The sequence below is a fragment of the Amphiura filiformis genome, chromosome 7 (assembly GCF_039555335.1).
Source record: "Amphiura filiformis chromosome 7, Afil_fr2py, whole genome shotgun sequence".
Classification (NCBI taxonomy): domain Eukaryota; kingdom Metazoa; phylum Echinodermata; class Ophiuroidea; order Amphilepidida; family Amphiuridae; genus Amphiura; species Amphiura filiformis.
Window position 1 is genome coordinate 3,679,403 of NC_092634.1, and position 19,971 is coordinate 3,699,373.

The 19,971-nt window shown below is 37.4% G+C and overlaps 1 protein-coding gene across 2 annotated transcripts; it reads right to left on the reverse strand.

Annotated features, from left to right (window-relative positions):
* Positions 1-1,547: 1,547 nt before the first annotated feature.
* LOC140156639 (protein FAM76A-like) lies at positions 1,548-19,879 on the reverse strand. Of its 2 annotated transcripts, none has more exons than XM_072179575.1 (9): positions 19,652-19,879; positions 17,987-18,051; positions 16,704-16,764; positions 14,354-14,506; positions 10,520-10,713; positions 9,142-9,225; positions 7,643-7,799; positions 6,498-6,599; positions 1,548-1,995 (listed from the first exon to the last, which is right to left on the reverse strand). In XM_072179575.1, the coding sequence occupies exons 1-9, from the start codon at positions 19,742-19,744 to the stop codon at positions 1,837-1,839; spliced, it is 1,068 nt and encodes a 355-aa protein (XP_072035676.1). In that variant the 5' UTR covers positions 19,745-19,879; the 3' UTR covers positions 1,548-1,836. The 2 variants fall into 2 exon arrangements, with proteins under 2 accessions (XP_072035676.1, XP_072035675.1); XM_072179574.1 differs by having other exon boundaries at positions 14,348-14,506.
* Between the last annotated feature and the right edge of the window lie 92 nt (positions 19,880-19,971).

The window sequence follows — 19,971 nt, forward strand, 5'->3', positions numbered from 1 at the left end:
TATTGCAATTTTTTTTCTATGTCCATTGCATTTCAAAAAATTAAGCAAGCTTAAAATCGGCGAAAAATTGTGCGAAATACGTCTCACTTCTGGGTTCAAATTCAATAACTAAGTAAATCAAATTTCTGCATCAAAATGTACTTACAGGTGCAATTTCCTCCACATAAATCATGACAACATGCGGTGCCATGGGTGCGACCATTTTGAATTTCAACCTGGCAACTGAACCTAAGCCATAGTTCATACACGAACTGGAAGTGAGATGAATTTTGCATTTTTTTGGTTTAATTTAAATCTTACCACAGTTTTTAGAAAACACTGACATGCATTTTTTGGCTGTCATAATCAGGCAAAGTCTGAGCCTTAGCTTATGAAAGGCAAAGTCAGAGCATTACTTTATGACTTAAGAAGATACTTTGCATACTGACATCAGAAGCTCAATACAAAAACTTTCATACTAAATATTCTAACATTTTCACAAACATTACAACCAGCAACAAGTGCTGTTGGTCCTATTCCAAAAGGCCTGGCATTCTGATGTGACCCTCACACAAATTGTGGACAACGTTAAAAGTCAATTTTTTAAATTTTGCATCATATAAAGAGCGTATATTTTTTCATAATCAGCTCCTAACTTTATTGGTATTGTCCTCATCTTGCTAGATTGGATCACATACACTTCTCTATTGGGCTATTCCAGTTGAAATCCATACACCCCTTAAGGACGGCATTACCTTATTCTCCCATACAGGGAGTGTAGATTTCATATGGAGTCACCCATTCAGGTAAACCTATTTGAAATTCACACTCCCTGTGTGGGAGATAAGGTCATGTCTTCCACAGGACATGTATGGATTTCAACTGGATGTAAACCAATCTTTGTGCATCAAGGGATGGCATATATTGTGACACAGATAATTAACAGTGACTGAATGGAGGAAATGACACAATTCAGATAATTTATTAAAAAGATTAAAAATTTCTTAATCATTTTTCAAAATAAAGTTAGTGATCAACCTGAATTAAAATATTTTAAAATGTTTGGTATAAAGAAGTTTTAAATGTTCATTCAGTTGCTATGTAACAATACAGCATTGTATCCACATATAACCAGAATCTGCTGCTCAGTGAGCTTCCGTCACATAAAACAATTTTGTTTCTGGAATTCCAAAAGTATCAACTCTTGCACATGTCTTTTTAATAAAAGCAGAAAATTGCTTTATACCAATCAATACAAGTTGCAACTTGCATGCAATATTAGGCTTTTCCATTTAAAATCCACACCACCCCTGTGGAAGATTTTGGAAATATCTTCCACTGGGGGAGTATGAATTTCAAATAGAATTAACACATTAGGCAGCTCCATTTGAAACTTATCCTCCCTTTGTGGAAGATTCAGGTTGAATCTTTTTCAGGGGGTGTATGGAATTCACTGCCTATTGTGCTCATTCCATTTCAAATTCATACTACCCCAGTGGAAGATATTTCCAAAATCTTCAACAGGGGTGGTGTGGATTTTAAATGGAATAGCCAAATTTATATTGTCTTGATACATACAACTTTCGCAGTTCAATTGAGCACATTGTCAAAATCTGACCAAAATTCAATCAAGTTTAGAATTAACTTATATCAATTTGAATTAAGTTGTTCTCAATAATACACATGGTCACTTCTCATTCCCACAACGGCCAACACAGGATACAGATCTTGGTCTGATCTGTCCTCACTGACAACATCTCCTGTCTTTTAATACATTGTTGTCCTCTGTTCATATCCTCACACCACACTGTTGTCCTCTGTTCATGTCCACGCTACTGTCAATGCCTACCTTGTTATTCATTCCACACTGCTGTCTTCTTTATTACTATTACTGTCTTTGTCGTCCTCAGACTTGTCTTTGTCCTTGTCCTTACTATTGTTGGATTTCTTCTTCTCGTTCTTCAAGTTGGATTTGCTCAGTTGCGCTACTTGTTTGGTCAAGCTACGGTTCTTTGTCTGGTAAATGAAAAAAGTTGAATATTGGTTTCAAATTTTGATCATATGATAAAAATGGGCTATGCCATTTAAAATCCACACTACCCCTGTCAAAGATTTTGGAAATATCTTCCACAGAGGGAGTACATGTATGAATTTCAAATCTAATTAGCAAATTAACTACCGTAACTCTATTTGAAACTCCCCTGCCTGTGTGGAAGATTCAGGTTGAAACTTTATCAGGGGTGTATGGAATTCAAATGGAGCAATCTAATGTAATGATTGTATTCATTCCATTTGACATCCATACTCCCCCTGTAGAAGATATTTCCTAAATCTTCCACAGGGGTGGTGTGGATTTTAAATGGAATAGCCCAATTAAAGGTTGGTGGTCCAATTGTTTCATATGTTTTCTGCCTTACATAGAGGTCTATCACAAACCAAGTTTTGAGTTAAATTGCTACAGTAGTAGATTAGAAGTAATATGTATCAGTACATGTGGCTTTGCCTTGCTATCTGAGGATTGCTAGTTCCAGTCCTGGGTATGACTTTAAACTGCATCCAGGTAGCGTAGGGAGGTTGTGTGGGGGTTAGCCAGTCCCAAGCTAACGTTTTTGAAATGCACACAAAGAGCCGATATTACCTACAATGCAACTGGCGGATCGGTCGGCGCCAACAAGCCGAGCGGCTCCCCCCCCTGGGTGGGGTTTCTTGGGAGCAGTCTGTATGGTGGAAATGGCGCTGATCATTAAAGGATCTTACGGCATGGAAGGCATCCAGCAGCACCGGCAGTAGGTGTACGTGTAGTAAAGGGCGGTTCTACAAAGCGTAGGTTCCGGTCATCTGCATCCGTAGCGGGGTGGGGTCCCAACGGATTACTAGCCTATAATTCTCTTGTATATGGATGGTGTACTATAATGAACAAAAAGCTATGGAGTCGGCGATTAGGTCCCCCAGGATTGACCGTGCTCCTAGAGATACTGGAGAAGGATCAATTCCAGACAGGAGCTCCGAGTCACCCAATGACGAGTCATGCTTAAACTCATCTGAGAGGCATGGATCTGATACCTCTCGGGCTACATCTGGCGGAGATCGACGATATCTGAACATTGCAACATGGAATGTCCGTACGATGAACGACTGTGGTAAACTAGATCAAGTTCGCATGGAGGCAGAACGTTTGAGTCTGGATGTTCTAGGACTGGCAGAAACAAGATGGACTTCATCAGGACAGGTGAATACAAATGGCTGGATGCTCTACTATGTAGGTGATGACAATGTTCACCAAAGAGGTGTGGGATTCCTTGTATCGCCAAAGACTGTCAAATCTGTTTTGAAGGTCCAACCAATATCAGACAGAATTATCATGATTCGACTCAATGCAAAACCCAAGCCAATAACAATCATCCAGATCTACATGCCAACAACTGAAGTGGACGACGAAGAGATACTTTCAATATATGCTATGCTGCAAAAGGTAGTGGACGAATGCCCCAAGAAAGATCGACTGGTGGTGATGGGTGATTTCAACGCTCAAATTGGTGCTGATCGCCATCATATGTCCTGTGGTAGATATGGTGTCGGAGAAGGTAACGACCGTGGACAAACACTGCTCGACTGGCTCAGTGACAACAAATTAGTTGCTGTGAATACCTGTTTCCAACATAGAAGAAATCAGCTGTATACTTGGTGTTCTCCAGGTGGCCTATGGAAGAACCAAATAGATTTCATCGCTATCCGGCTACGTGACAGAAGAGAATGCATAGACAGCAGAGCATTACGTAGTGCTGATTGCGGTACAGACCACCAACTAGTCTGGATGAAGCTGAAGGGTCGCAGTTGGAACACGAAAAAGAGACTGTCGAAGAAAGTGAAACCAAACCTAGCACAGTTGACAGATCCAACCACTGCAGATGCATTTGAAGCCAGTGTCCAAGACCACTTGAAAGACAAGGATGTTTCATGGCCAGTATTGGCAGATGCTCTATCTTCAGCAGCAAAAGAACATTGTCCGGCTGTAAGAAAAACAGAAAAGCCATGGATAGATGATCCAGCAATCCAAGACCTGATTCTCCAGAGACGCCAAGCCAAGCTGAACAACTTCCAAAGCCCAGAATACAGACACCTTTGCAAAGCTGTCAAGACTGCATGCCGTGAGAGCAAAAGCGCAAATGGCTGGACAACGTGAGCGCTGAAGCAGATAAATCATTCAGGTCTGGGAACAGCAAGCGCACATACCAGCTGATAAGGCAGATTAGTGGTCGGAAATGTCCTCAGGCAGGCATTGGTATCAAGGATGAGAATGGTGAGATGCTTTATGAGGCTGCAAGTATCAGAGACAGGTGGACAGAGTATGGCACTCAACTATTTCACTCCGATGCCCCAAGGCTCCCCCAAGATGAACGCCGGCCAGAGCTACTAGAACCTGAAATCATGCTAAGTGAAATCAGAACAGCTATAAAGAAACTAAAAGCCGGTAAAGCTGCTGGTCAAGATGGGATATATGGAGAAATGATCAAGGCGGGAGGAGAAACTGTTGTTCAAGCTATGAAAGATATAATTAAAAACATCTGGAAGACAGGAGAGTGGCCCAGTGACTGGACTCAATCAGAAATAATCACCTTACCAAAGGTACCTGGCACTCAAGAATGCTCTAAACATCGTACCATCAGTCTGCTATGCCACGCTTCAAAAGTGCTGCTAGAAATTATACGCTGCAGGCTAGCCCACTACATTATGCCGTAGATCGCAGAGGAACAGTTTGGATTTGTTGCTGGTAAAGGGACAACTGACGCAATCCTCACTTTACGTAACATCATTGAGAAAACAGTGAAACGCCAAGATCAACAACTGTGGCTGATGTTTGTCGACTACAGCAAGGCCTTTGACACGGTCAATCATGATGTCCTGTGGAAAACTCTCTTGGACTTCGGCACACCAAATCACCTAGTCTGGCTGCTAAAGAGGCTGTTCTCAAAAGCGACTGGTGTTATTCGTGTAGCAGATGGCCACACAGACCCATTTCCATTTGAACAAGGAGTTCGGCAGGGCTGTATTATGTCCCCCATGCTGTTCAACGCCTGTGGTGAGTCGATCATGCGACAGGTGAATGAGGTTGTAGATGAGAGATCAGGCAGCATTGTCGGTGGAAGAGCAATATGGAATATTCGCTATGCAGATGATACCACACTCATAGCATGCACGAAGGCAGAACTTGAGAAGCAAGCAGTCGAGTTGGAGAGGTGCAGTCACATCTTTGGTCTCCATATTAACGCAGCCAAAACCCATGTTATGACCCATGGTAGCAAAGAGACAATCTCCCTGGGTGGAAAGCCAATCAAGCAGGTTGAAAGGTTCAAATAACTTGGCTCAATGGTAGGGTGTGATGCAGACTCTACACCGGAGATCAATGCTCGACTAGCAATTGCCAGAGATGCCACCAGCCAATTATTAGGATTATGGAAGGCTAAAGCGATCAGCCTGAAGCTGAAGAAACAACTGGTGAGATCTCTTGTCTGGAGTATAGCCCTGTATGGTGCAGAAAGTTGGACTCTAAAACAAAGCGATATCAAGAAGATAGAGTCGTTTGAGCTGTGGGTATGGCGCAGAATGCTTCAGGTCAGCTGGAAAGAAAGGAAAACCAATGCATGGATCCATCAGAAAGTGGGCATCACAGAGAAACAAGGTCTGCTCAGTCAGCTGAAGAAAAGAAAGATATCCCTGTATGGTCATTGGAAGCGGCGTCCAGATAGCATTGTTCAGATAACGATACGAAAACAGGATGGATCGATAACATCAGAATGTGGACGAATGGTGGAATGGCCGTGGCAAGAGAGAAAGCACGCAAGAGAATGCCGACGGTTCTATGAGGACTATGGCAACGCAGCAGCAGTTCCAGCCCCGGCGGTAACATCTTGTTGTGCCCTTGGGCAAGGCGATTTATCTCACTTGCCTCTCTCTACCCAGGGGTAAAATGGGGAGCTGTTAGGAATATTATCCATTAGTTGCCACCCAAAGGTATGAGCATGCCTTGGGCATTGTATGGCAGCTGACATATTCTAACGACATCGGAATAAATGTAAAGCGCTTTGACACATGTGAAAGCCGTTGTATAAATGCTAACATTTTATTTATTTTTATATGATGGTATCACCTTGAGGGATGAACCTACAAGGCTACCACTTAGTTCCTATCATCTGTCGTGACCATATCTAAGCTCTAATATGTTACTTAGGTTAAGAGAAACATATGACCTTTCCACTGATTCCAAAATTTCTTCTTTTGGAGGGGGGGGGTAAAGTGGGGAATGGCTGTAATTCTGGTCAATCTGGTCACCTACTTTTAAATGGTCCGATCAGAAATACTTTCCCCATCAAATTGATTAAGAGTCGATTAGATAACAATTCTTTATATTTCAGTCACAAATTCCAACATATTGCACAAAACATGGGTCTACTTTTAGAGGGTAATGACAAAAGCCAAGCCAATTTACTTCTGATCTAAGTATAGACTATTTTTCTTACCTGTAAATCTTCCACCATTTCTGAATGCTGTTTTTGTAATGTTGTTAACTTGTTTCTAAGATCCTTCTCCACCTGGAATTGTTCTGCTTTAAGCTCTGTAATCTGAAATTTAAATAAAACAGATAACAACATATCATCAAAATGTATTATTATCACATTTGCTGGCAGAGAAGAACGACACTTGTATACTGTGCAAACACAGGTTCTGATTGGCTAATTCAACTGTCTCACAATTATAACATCAGACTGATAAATCTGATAGGCTGATTACATGTCTAAGTGTTGGTCGGTACAGAGCGGCGCTCATGGAGGGAACAAAAGGCCTCTCGTATGTTGCTCATTAACAGTGCAGTTCTTTTCTGAATGCCAGTGTAGTAAATGATATAGCAACTCAAGCATAATAACAATCTCAAGAATAGATGTTGCTTACAGTAGATGTCAGAATCAACATACCATATTTCCGCGAATAGTCGCCCCATCTCAATTAAAACGCCCCACCACTTTTTTGAACCAAGATGTTTCAAAAATGCTGATATTTTCCATGCTATCTTGTGTAGTAAGCTTACCAAGGTGCACACATGGTCGAAAATGGCATTGCAAATCTTATCGCAAACCCAGAAGTTAACCGGAAGTCATTGTTACTAAGTTCATCATTTAATAAAGGTGTGCGTCCATGGTTGGATAGTAAAAACACACTTGGTTGCTGGTGATTACACAAAGGATGTTTGTGCGTATCTTTTTTTCACCTTTTTATATCCCTGTCTACAGCCAAAATAACAAATTCTCGATCATGAGAGGATGTACCTTCTGCGTCAGCATACTTTTCATAGAATAACCTGATCGCGCGACCTGCATGACAGAACCTTGACCTTGCCTAGCAACAACCGTGTGATTGGTCAATTAACAAAAGTTGTGTTTGCGCCGCATAGCAGACGGTCTTTGCGTGAAATACGCCGACGCAAATAACTGTGCATGCACTCCAAGTTGGCTCTCATGATCGAGAATTAATTATTTTGGCTATAGTATGATAATTTCCTTCCCAGTGAGCTATTTCTTTATTGAGGCTAGTTGTAGGTATGTTGGTGCATTTGTGTGGGGGTGTGTGTGGGGGTGTAGGGTGCTTACATGTATCTATCTCTTCTCACCTTTTTATCCCTGTCTAGTATAACCTTTTCCTTCTCAGTGAGTTGTTTCTTTAATGACGCTAGCTGTTCTCTTAGTTGTGTCATTGCAACCATGTGGTCTGTGTTACCAGGATCCACAAAATTCATATCGGACTTGGAACTATTTCTATCTGCAAATCTGCAATCAAGTGTGACAAGATGTATAATTATTACCTATAGTATAACCACTGGGGCCAAGGCTTTAGGCAGCAACACGTCTACCTATTTATATGGACGGGGAAACACAAAAATGCACAGCCTGAAAAGACTCAGCGCATGGAAGCATATCCAATACAAGTGGTTATTATTATCCATAAAAACACATATTTTCTTACCAAATTTCAAGGATTTCTAAACAAACATAACAATCCATGCTATAATTAATGTTATAATGCATGTGAACAAGCAATTTCACAGTGTTACAATGTCACTAATTTGCACGGTAATCATTAATTTGTGACTACGGCCATTTTTACTGATTCCTTTTCTTTTGCTGCACCAGCATTTGTTGAGTTGAAATGCAAGGCAACTTTGGAATCATGGCCAAACCCCTTATATGAATCAACCATTTTTTAGTGTTATTCCTGTGAATAATTTAAGCACTACCCATAACATGTTGCAAAAAGTGTTAACACAAAAGTGTTGCACTGCCCGATTTGGCGCTGTTTCCAGCATATTCAGGTAGTAGGGTTCTGATTGGGTAATTAAATCATGTCATCATCACATTGGCACCTCATTTGCCGAACAAGCTGCGTAGCATCACATGCGACAGTTCATTTTACACAATGATCAGCACAAGCGGTCAGCCAGTGCGAAAATAGTATAGGATTTCAGCTGCCCCAGTTCTTGGACATTTAAATTTAGTATAAGACCGTGATGCCTTGCTTACGCCAAAAATTGATTTGCTGTACATTCGGTTTACCCGAAAAAGAAAACAAATCCTGTGCATCATGCGAGATACTGCTTTCTGGTCTAACTAGAAACAAGCTGGGTAACGGTGAATTGGATCATGATCTGTATTTTGTACCTAGAAAATAATGGGTCCAAAAAGCTGCACGCTCAGTAGAAACATGCTGCATTATGTATAAATGAATTGCTGCCTAAATAAGTAACAACCAGACCTGCCAACCTAGCGAAGTCAGAAAGAGGGACATTGAGGCCAAAACCTTGTACATGTACACAAACCAGGTACCAACAAATTGAAAGACTTGAGGTGTGCAATACTTTCAGAATTCAGGGAAGGTTTTGCAGGTCTAAATTTATCACAATAGAATAATGAGAATGCTATAGCAAAATTTTAAAGTGAAATTTGCATCATTTCCTGCTGTTCTTACATTTAAATTTGCCATCACTGAAATTTTCAGAAAGCAGGACTGTCCCTGTTTTTCACTTTGGAAAACCCCAAATAAGGGACAGTCCCTCAAAATGAGGGACAGTTGGCAGGTCTGAACAACATGAATTGTAATGTAGATGATACTCACAATGAGGATGGAGCAACACCATTGCTAGAATGCCTGTCTTCTGTGCTGGATTTTGATCGTTTATTCTCGGTTTCAGTTGTTGTCCTGCAATAAATCAAATGTATTCAAAAACAAATGAGATACGGCGATCAGGATAGTAGACAGGTAGATTACTTTTTTAGTGCATATGGAAGACATGACTTGAATCTTCTGCACAGGGAGTGTAAATTTCAAATGGGGTTATCTGAATGGGTGACTCCATTTGAAATCTACATCCCCTGTGAACCCTCCTGTGGGGGGGATTAAGGCCATGTCTTCCATAGGGGGCAGGGCCTAGATTTCGTCTCGGGTTTGCGAGAATCAATTTTATCGTAGTCACTGCACATACTGTATGATACAATGAGAGAAGTTGATTCTCGCAACCAAATCATACAAGAATCATTACGAGAATTTGATTCTGTGATTCTCATCGAAATCTAGGCCCTGGGGATGTATGGATTTCAACTAGAATAGCCCAAAGTGGCTATAGAATCATAATGTTCCCTATAGATCACAGAAATAAAAGAAATAGAAAATCCAGACTCCCTACTATGTATGATAACGTCCTGTAAATTGGCGATGTCAGCTATGGGGGTATACAGGTGCTTGCTGACAAAGGAATTCTTTGACAAATCTTCAATTGCATCGCTCAATATTTCAATCAGTGCATCGCACCATGAAGCATTTTAAGTTGTGTCAGTGTCACGCCCAAGGTGCGACTAGTTCCAAATACAATCCGGGAATAAAATGAATACCCCAAATACTCCTCCCTGCTTGAATTAAGATAGCACCGGGTCCTGTTTCTCCTTGCTAGTCTATTTCCGTGATATAGATAGATTTACAATGTTTAAATGAATGCAAGTAAAGGCCAGTGATTTGCTCATCCAGACGATCATAAAAATCATCAAAACTCATATTTGTGGTGCCTTTGTCAATGTCATTGATGTGCTAATATAGCCTGCTAGTGGTTCAGCCGAAAGCCATGTATTTAAGACAAAATAAGGCATTTATATGAATCTGTAATTTATGTACTGACACTACAGTATGTAAATGTATTTAAATGGGGCTTCAACTTTGTCAATAATGCTCTAAATGCTGTTTTCTTCACTTTTTGCCAAATATTTTTTATTTCAAAAATGACAATTTGAATGACTTATCCTTAACTTTTAAACAATTTTAATTTTTTACACTTTTGCTGGGACCACTGAATGGGACTTTCATACAATTATTAAATGGTATGATAAGAGTGTTATTCTTAATTCTAGTTTGTCACAGAAGGAACTATCATCAGTGACCAGGATTTGAACCTGGATCCTTTGATGACACAACTAAAATATTGATAAATGTACGACTACAATACCTTGACTTTTCTGTGTTGGTTTTTTCTTCTTTGCTTTTTGATTTATTTTGTTCTTCTTTATTTGATTGAGCTGAGGTTGAGGAAGAACTACTCCGATGATGACTTTGTACCAGGTCATACTTCCTTTTCTTTGCTTTCTGTAAAACTCTCTTGTAGGATAAGGTGCATAGCCAACAAAGAATCTTCCCATCAACCTGTGTGAAAAATAAAAATATTACTAACTAGAAACTATTTTTTCTTCTTTGCTCAAGCCAGGGACGAAGCTATGCCGGTCGGCGCTGACGTGCACTCAAAAGAAATAATAATAATAATAAAAACAATTTACATTTTTTTTTATCAAACAATTTTTTCATCATAAAAAGATTTCAAAAATGTTCATGATACCCCTAGTCTATTACCCGATTCCTAATGTTTGATAAAACGATTGTAACCCGAGCCAGCACTCTAATTGGATAAATAAAATTTGCAGGCACATAATTTGGGCTAGCTACAACCCTGAATGTTATCGCTCTTAGTGACTCGGTAAACAAAAGTGACACATGCATATTTTGAAAGCAAGTAACATAAATTTAAAAAAACACTGATGATTAGAATATAAAAAGTTTGAACAAAATTGCAAGCAAAGATTTTTTATTCAGCTCAGTGTTTTACAGTTAAATTTCTGTAGTGTCCTTCTAAGCAGGGCTCAAAATAAGGAGGACCCAAGGGCCCTCGGCCCCCCAAAATCAGGGAGGACCCGCAAAGACACATCCGGCGGGCCCAAATGGCCCGCAAAATTTGTGGCAATTTTTCTCACTTTTTTGTGGGGTTCATAGGTTAAAACCAATGGCCCAAATTTGGAACCACAAAAATTTGTGAGGGCCCTCAAACATTTAAGATCAAGGGCCCAAATGGCCCTCAGAAATTCTGGCTTATTTCGAGGCCTGCTTCTAAGCAATGTCAAGAATATACTGAAATCAATAGGCAACTTTGAAAACCTAATGAAACCAATTGGTAACTACGTTGTAAGAAAACATATAGGGCCTATAATGAAACCAATAGGTAACTGAGAAAATATTTACCCATAGGTAGCTTTGATAATATAATGAAACCAACAGGCAACTTTGAAAACCTAATGAAACCAATTGGTAACTTCTAAGAAAACATAAAATGAAAACAATAGGTAACTTTGACAAAAATAATGAAACCAATAGGTAACTTTGAAAACCTAATGAAACCAATTGGTAACTACATTGTAAGAAAACATATATAATCAAACCAATCGGTAACTGAGAAAATATTTACCCATAGGTAACTTTGATAATGTAATGAAACCAATCGGTAACTTTGAATTTGAAAACATAAAATGAAACCAATAGGTAACTTTGAAAACATAATGTAACCAATAGGTAACTTTGAGAACATAAAATGAATTGGTAACTTAGATAATATAATGAAACCAAATGCTAATATAATGAACCCAATTGGTAACTTTAAAAACATAAAATGAAACCAAAAGGTAGCTTTGAAAACATAAAATGAAACCAATTGGTAACTTAGATAATGAACATAATAGGTAACATAAAAATTATGAAACCAATAGGTAACTTTGAAAATAAAATGAAACCAATTGGTAACTTTGAAAATAAAAAGAAACCAAAACATAAACTGAATCCAATTGGTAACTTAGAAAATATAATGAAACCAATCAGTAACTTTGAATACAAAATTAAACCAATAGGTAACTTTGAAAACATAATAGGTAACCTAGAAAACATAATGAAACAAATAGGTAACTCAGATAATATAATGAAACCAATTGGTAACTTTGAAAACGTAAAATGAACCGTAGGTAACTAAGATAATATAATGAAACCAATTGGTAACTTACAAAATATAATGAACCTAACTGATAATATAATGATACTAATACATAACTTTGAAAACAAAATGAAACCAATTGGTAACTTAGAAAACATTTACCAATAGGTAACTTAATATAATGAAACCAATAGGTAACTTTGAAAATATAAGGAAACCAACCGGTAACTTTGAAAACATAATGAAACCAATAAGTAACTTTAAAACCATTGGACAACTTCAAGAAGAAAATGAAAGGCAATAATACATCATTATGAAAAAAAAAAAAAAACACTTCTCACCCACAGTTTGTAGCCTACTGTTACCTGTGTTCAATTCAGTGTAGGAAACAAAACAAGTACAATCTATAACTTGGGAACCTCTTTAGGGTGGCGGTGTGACATTTTTCGTAAAAACATGATATGTTTATGGTTGTTTTGATATGAAGATGGAGATCTACACCCCTCTAGTTGGTCTCATTTGAAAGCCTGGTCTTTTCTCTTTCTTTTGACACCAAAACCAGGCCTCTCCAACGATTCTAATTAATTTTACAGTTAATTAACCTAACGAGCATGCAAAGTGGCGGTGCTGAGGACACGGTGCTGAGGACACGGTACCATAGAAAGTCTATGGGAAAAGTTCATAACAATTTCATGACATACTTTTTTTCCCTTTTATGTTGAGTTGAAAACTAACATCCATGATTATGTAGTACCAATTTGATGTCAGTAATTGTAGCAACCAAATAATTATGTACTTTGTGTAATTTCAACTCATTAATTAGACTAACGAGCACATTTACAGGCTCGTTCATGCCTTTTCCCATAGGCTGCTATGTAAAACAGTCAATTTTCAGAATTGCCAGTAATTGCTCTAAAAGTGACAAACAAAGAGATATTGTATTCTTTTTGGTTTGAAAGGATTATTTATGACTGAAAGTAGTTATATAAAAGTATTTAATCAGCTAATTAGCACTAATTAAACCTTTTGAATAATTAATTAGGTCTGATAATGAAGCAAATTTGTATCACCCTGTATACATAGAAGGAAGCATCGCACCCTATATAAAGTATACATTTTCTGGTGGGCCTTTTCAAGCTCTGTTTGATTTTGTGGTCCTCAGATTGAGAAAATACTCCTGAAAAGAAATAGGCCCTCCCAAACTATATCACATGTTCATTAAAAAGTTAATTGTTACACCCTGTATATCTTCTGGTACAGACTGAATATTGACTTCTGGTTTGGGTCATTGTAATCTATGTTCTTCATGCTTTCCAACAATGTATACTTTTACATACCTGTAATTGGTACATAAAAGGTAAAACCCATTCATTTCAAAAATGATGTTTTCAGCTATGAAAACAGTATGTCACGAAAGAGGTTCCCACCTTGAGACGCATTAGACATATTAATTTAATTTGTGTTGAAAACAGTTTCAGGAGAGACTGAACTAGCCTTCTAGGGTTCAATCAAAATGGCAAATTTGTCTACCGATCCGATATCGATTTCATAATATAGACAGATATCCGATCCAATATCGGTAAAAAAAAAAAAGTTTTTTGGGGGGGGGATTTTTTAACAAAAATTTTTAAAAAAAAAAGAAGTTTTCGGCAACTTTGGAGAACCACTGGACCTATTTTGAAGTGCTAGGATCATTCACAGTTAATTTTTTTTTTAATTGGAAAAAATTACAGTTTGTTATCCTTTACTTAATATGCAAACCATTAACTAATGTTTAACTCTTCATCTATCACATATTATAGATGTGTTAGTTTTCCATGCATTTATAATCAACTGGAATAGTTCATTTGATTCCCCTATTTTCATCTTGGGGTACAAAACTTAAAATATAAATGAAATAAAACTGAAATTAAAAAATCTAACAAAACTAAATGTGACAAAATGAAACAAAATGGAACTTAAAATCAAGAAACGTCGTTTCGAGCAAGTACGCAACGTTACAAAATGTGTGTAAACACCACTACGTACATGTACCTTTTTCCTTTCCTCCCCACGGTCGAATGCACATTTCTGCTTGCACTGTTCACATGTGTGAGGGGGACCATATTTTTTCTCTGAGTTTGCGCATCGCTGACACTTGTTACCAATAAAAGCTGCTATGACACTGCAATATTCACAGGGTTTGGGCTGAAAAGAGAACAATGACAAAAATTACTAACACTACCTCTGATTGGTCAATTATGTGATATCTTCACTTTAATCACCAATCAGAATGGAGCTTTGCAAATAATTCACTGCAATTTTTTTGGGTGGTGAAATTATTCTAACAATGTTGCTGATTGGTCCAATTGATAATGAAAACTTGTTTTTGACAATTAGGCAGGTAATTCTCAAAGGGTTAATAAAATGACAAAAATGACTACAACGTATTAGCACAACATATTGTGACAGGATCAAACTGGTAGCGAGCGTCTTAGCTGATATAAGGGCGTGCAACAATCCGCACTTGTCGTAATTCGGAGGATTTCTAATGATTCTTCTTGGGATTTGTGAGCTGATCCGGTGTTGGATTTGGGAGAGGCAGGTGGTTGCTTGTAGTGTGTATGTAGAGAGGTGAATCTTGACCAACCTACCTCGATGGTCGCCGAGTATGGAAGAACACTGAATGCTTGGGAGCACTGGTTTTATTATTATACCCTGAATATCATGTGACATGACATCACTGAAGGGAACCCTCACACTCAAAAACACATTTCCATCACAATTTATAATCATCAGTCTCATACACAGGCATCTATAGTATACCATGCCTTTATATTATACAGGGTGTCCCAGAAAAAATTACCGGGCCAATAAATTTGGACGTAAGTCGAGAACTAGACATCAGAATCCAAAAATTTAAAAATCAGCGTGTAGCCCATCTTATTTTGCATCTTATATGCTAATTTTACTGGATTCGTTGACTGACTGCGAGGAATTGGGCGATTACATAACGCATGCATCAATTCACTTCATTCCAAGTTTGAAAGAAAGGTCACTAAACAAAGCGCACTAGTGATTAACTGTCAGCATGTTCAATGGGCTTCATATTTTGTTCGGTGAAATCCTTTTCGTTTCTTTTTAAGGGTAGACAAGGTATTGTTGGTCGAAGCAACCTAAAAATCGATATCTAGATTAATATATTATTGAAAATTAACACCTTGATGTTTTGCAAAAGTTCATTCTACAAATCGTATACTTTGCAAACTTGCTTAATTTATTGTTTTTAATGAGTTATGTACGTTTTGTTGTTTCAGCCCCCTTTACAACGTAACTCAAGAACCGCAGCACCTATAAAAGTATATATGTGATATTTTAATTCTTCTACACGCTCGCTATGAATTGAGCAATGCAGTTTTTGCTAAAGCTCACTACCATTCATAAGATATTGAAAATGAAAGCTTGTATTGAAGATGATGCTCGGTGCTTGTAAATATCTTTTTTCATTAATGTTGATATAAATGTTGCATACAGAATTATTGCATAAAGAATTCTAGCTGACTTAAAAATTTCTCACATGGCACATTAATGTCTTTGGAATTGTAATGCAAATTGTAATGCAAAGTGTAAATCTTATAAAACTTCAACATTAATGTTGCATGGTATCAAAGATCACACGTAAAGCTGTAAGCACTTGATCATTGTCATTCTTGGCTCAAATGTTTTTGGATAGTTAAAATATAACATATTTGCACGCACAACCTAAAGAATTAAAGTTGGAAAGCTTCCAATTGCAGAAATCAAGAAAAAAAAAAAAAAACTGTTATTCATCTTCGTCGGATTATAAAATAGATAATGTGGACTAAATTTAATGAGATACACAAACTTTAGGAAGTGGCGAGCGAGTATGAAAAACTCGCCTGTGGATCAAACTTGGAATGAACTGCATTGATGCGCGCATTATGTAATCGTTAATTTCTCCGGCAACCAGTCAAGCGAATCAAATACATTTTTCATATGTTATGCACAACAAAATGGGCTATACGCTACATTTTAAATTTTTTGATTTTGAAGTTTATTTCTCGACTTACGTCCAATTTGATTCACTCGGTAATTTTTTATGGGACACCCTGTATGGCATCTTTTATGCCTGCAACTTTTAGAATGCGCATAATGGATGAAATTGATTGTAATCAACATAAAGTTAAAACTAATTCTTAAAATAGTAAAATTTGGTTTTCAACTTGGGAAGGGCTGTTAAATTAAGATGGCCTAAAAATAGCGAAAGTCGTTTTGGTGTGAAATGTGGCTTTTTTTTAATGCCAGATGAAAACCTTGGGGGCAGGGGGTAAACCAACCCCCCCACCCCCCCCCCCACCCCCATTTTAGGATTAGGGTTACTTACTGTTCCATAGAGTTTTACATTCTGAGCACACTTTTTGCAGATTGTGTTTGTACTACTTTTGCTACAAATGGAAGAATAAAGAGGAGAACAATAAAATAAAAAACATGATTAATTAATATACAATGTAGCTAAGACTATATACCAAAAGAATTCAGAATCACTTCTCAAGTATATATATACAGGGTGTATCAAAATGATTGGTACCCATCAATTTTGGTGTTTATTGAAAAGCCTACCACTTCCAAATACACTTTTGGATACATTTGAAATATCCAGAATGTATAGTTTATGACTTGTTTTTGCAATTAATTAACAAATTATTTGGATCTTATGTTGAATTTTGATGTGTCAGGCTCATCCAATCATTTTGATACAGCTTGTTAAATATATATATGAACATGGCCATCTTGTCAAAGTATGATTTCAAACGGCTATTAAGCAGTCCAGGATACAAGGGTTGGGAAAGTGCACCCATATTTCCTGAACGGGTGCTTTAAAAAAAATGCAAAATGCAAAATTTAAACAACATAAGAGCGACTATTATAAGTATTTAAAATAATTCATTGCATTGGTAGAACAATCTTCACGCTTGTAGCTTGGCGATAAGCACACAGGTGTATTATGAAATCCAGAAGATTACATGCACACGCTTTATACTGCCGTTTAAAAAAAAAGTACACAACATTCACCCTTGGATTAAAACACAACACCGATTTCTTGAAGAAAAAAACGGAAAACCAAAAAATGGATAATACTAACCAAAAATCAAGGCAAGTGCATGCACAGTGTGCAGCTTGGCACAAAGCGTATAATGGGTGGGGTCCAGGGGCCGTCTTATTGCCCCTGGTGAGGGTCATGGCCCCTGAAACTCCTGAGTTCTGAGGCTCTCAATGGTTAAAAATCACCAATTTGAGACACTTATTTTGGCATTACATGTATAATCAAGGGCATCCGCATAGAGTTATAATATATGTATTGACCATTGGAAGGTTCCTCCTGAATATCATATCATGTCAAAGCAGATGATGCACCGATTTTTCTTTTTTTCTTTGCACGATTTTTTTCGGAGAATTTGGGGGAACCTGTGGACCTATTTTGAAGTTCTATGATCTTCATAGTAATTTGAAAAAAATTTAAAACATGAAAATTTTAAAATTTGTTATCTTTAGCGTACAAAAGTACGGTCTAATTAGTGTTAACAAAAACAGCTACAAGCCAATTATTTTTGTCTGTTACACCAATCAAGCAATTTATTTTAGGCCTAAGGACAAGCTGACACTTACTTTTCTTGCTGGAATTCTGCTCTACAATATGTACATTTTACTACCGGGTATGCTCCTCGACATTCCTGTATTAAAAGACAAATATCAAACATTTATAATGAAGTAGAGTACAATGTAGTAAGGGTTACTACTACCTGCTATTTGGGTGACTTTGTGATTTCACCCGCTTTTGTGAACCAAGAATAAAAATAAAAAATCATTATTTGGCAAAATTGTAGTAAACAAGGGTACCGGGTACTTAAGAATATTAAATTTTCTAAATGCTTTTAGTGTTCTTCGAAGTGAAAACAGGCCGCAAAATGATTTCGGAAGCAGGGAATAAACAATTCAGTCTCTGGTGATCCCCTATTCATTTTGCTAGCTTTTTGAAAGTGTCTTGTTTGTATACAAGCCCTTGCGCGTTGCGCCAAAGGGGTTAATTTTTGTGAGAAATGGAAATCGCCAAAATAATGAATAATGAAAAAAAAAATGAATAATGAAAAAGTTGCCTCATTAAGAGAAGAGCTGAAAAAAGTGACGAGAAACAGGAAATCAAGTTTCAGGCCTAAGATGACACCGAATAGGTATCGCCATCAGTTTGTAACATTTGGCAAGGCAAATTTGCCTATTCAGGAGATCGATTGATTTGCCCAGCGCGCTTGTATTTTACCAAACATTGATGACATTTAATATAGTGATCTACATTACAGTATTTGGATAAGATCAGATAATTTCATGACTTCTGTAAATGCATTAATTGTTCTGTAAAAATAAAATGATCCATGCATTTCACATACAAGTTTGTAATTTGAAATGCACAATTGTATTAATTAATTATATTAATTTCATCTCAAGTTTGCACAGCAAGTGTCAGTATTTTACATGGTTGAACTTGTGACTTAAGTCAAGTGTGTCGATAAACAGGTGTATGGGATTCTAAGGTTAGTGCATGTGATTTGATATTGCAACCAGCGAAATACAAAGCAAAGCCCAAGGGGTTCATTCATGAATATTATTTTCATGACTAAACGGTTGTTTATGTCCGAGAGGGGCCCAAGAGCATAAACAACCGCTTAGTCATGAAAATAAATGAATGAGCCCTGTTCAATACATACGGTTCCAGAACATTTTGTGATTCTTCATATCATCAAAATAATATTAACAAAAAATTACAAGAATTTAACATTAGTTACCCAAAAACATGATTATCTAAATTTGAGATAATCATGTTTTTAAAACTAAAATGGTAATGATGATGGATGGTTATTGAGCGATAACATGATTATCTAAATTTTAGATAATCATGTTTTTGGGTAATGTTATTGTTAAATTCTTGTATGCATTTTCCCTACCCGGCAATCGCGCATCCGTGACACCCGGCATGAAGATTGTTTATGCCCGGTTCTTGACCAATCACGCGCGCCTACATTTCAAATCGGCAGTTTCATGTTTTGATGTACACGTCAACAAAGGGCAAGCCTCAGCCCTCGGCTCGGGCATGAATGCTTCGCTCAATAACCATCCAATCCATCATCATTACCATTCTAGTTGAGGCACTCGCACTGAACAGAGCAAGCGAGTGCTTTTTAATCTTTGTTCGTTTCTGAAAGTCAGTGTAGCCTTTCCATGTTTTAGTTTTAAACATGCATGCATGTAAACTTGAATGACATTTTAAGGTTTTTTTACCTTGCAAAGTTGTTGTCCCTGAGAAAGTTCATCAAAAGGATGTCGACTGTTGCACTTTGTACAAGCAAAAAGCGCTTCTGCTGTAATAGACATCTTCTTAAGTAAATATAACTCTTTATTTATATAAAAAACAACTGATTTGTGTTCGATATAAGTGCAAATTTACACAATTTTTACTACTTCGTTTCCCATTGTATTCTATGAATGAAATTTTGACCGGAAAGATTTCATTTGACCTTCACGGTGTTTGTAGAAATAAAAATGATTTGTGACTTTTAATAAAACATAAAATTACCACATTTTATTACTTAAAACTGGTA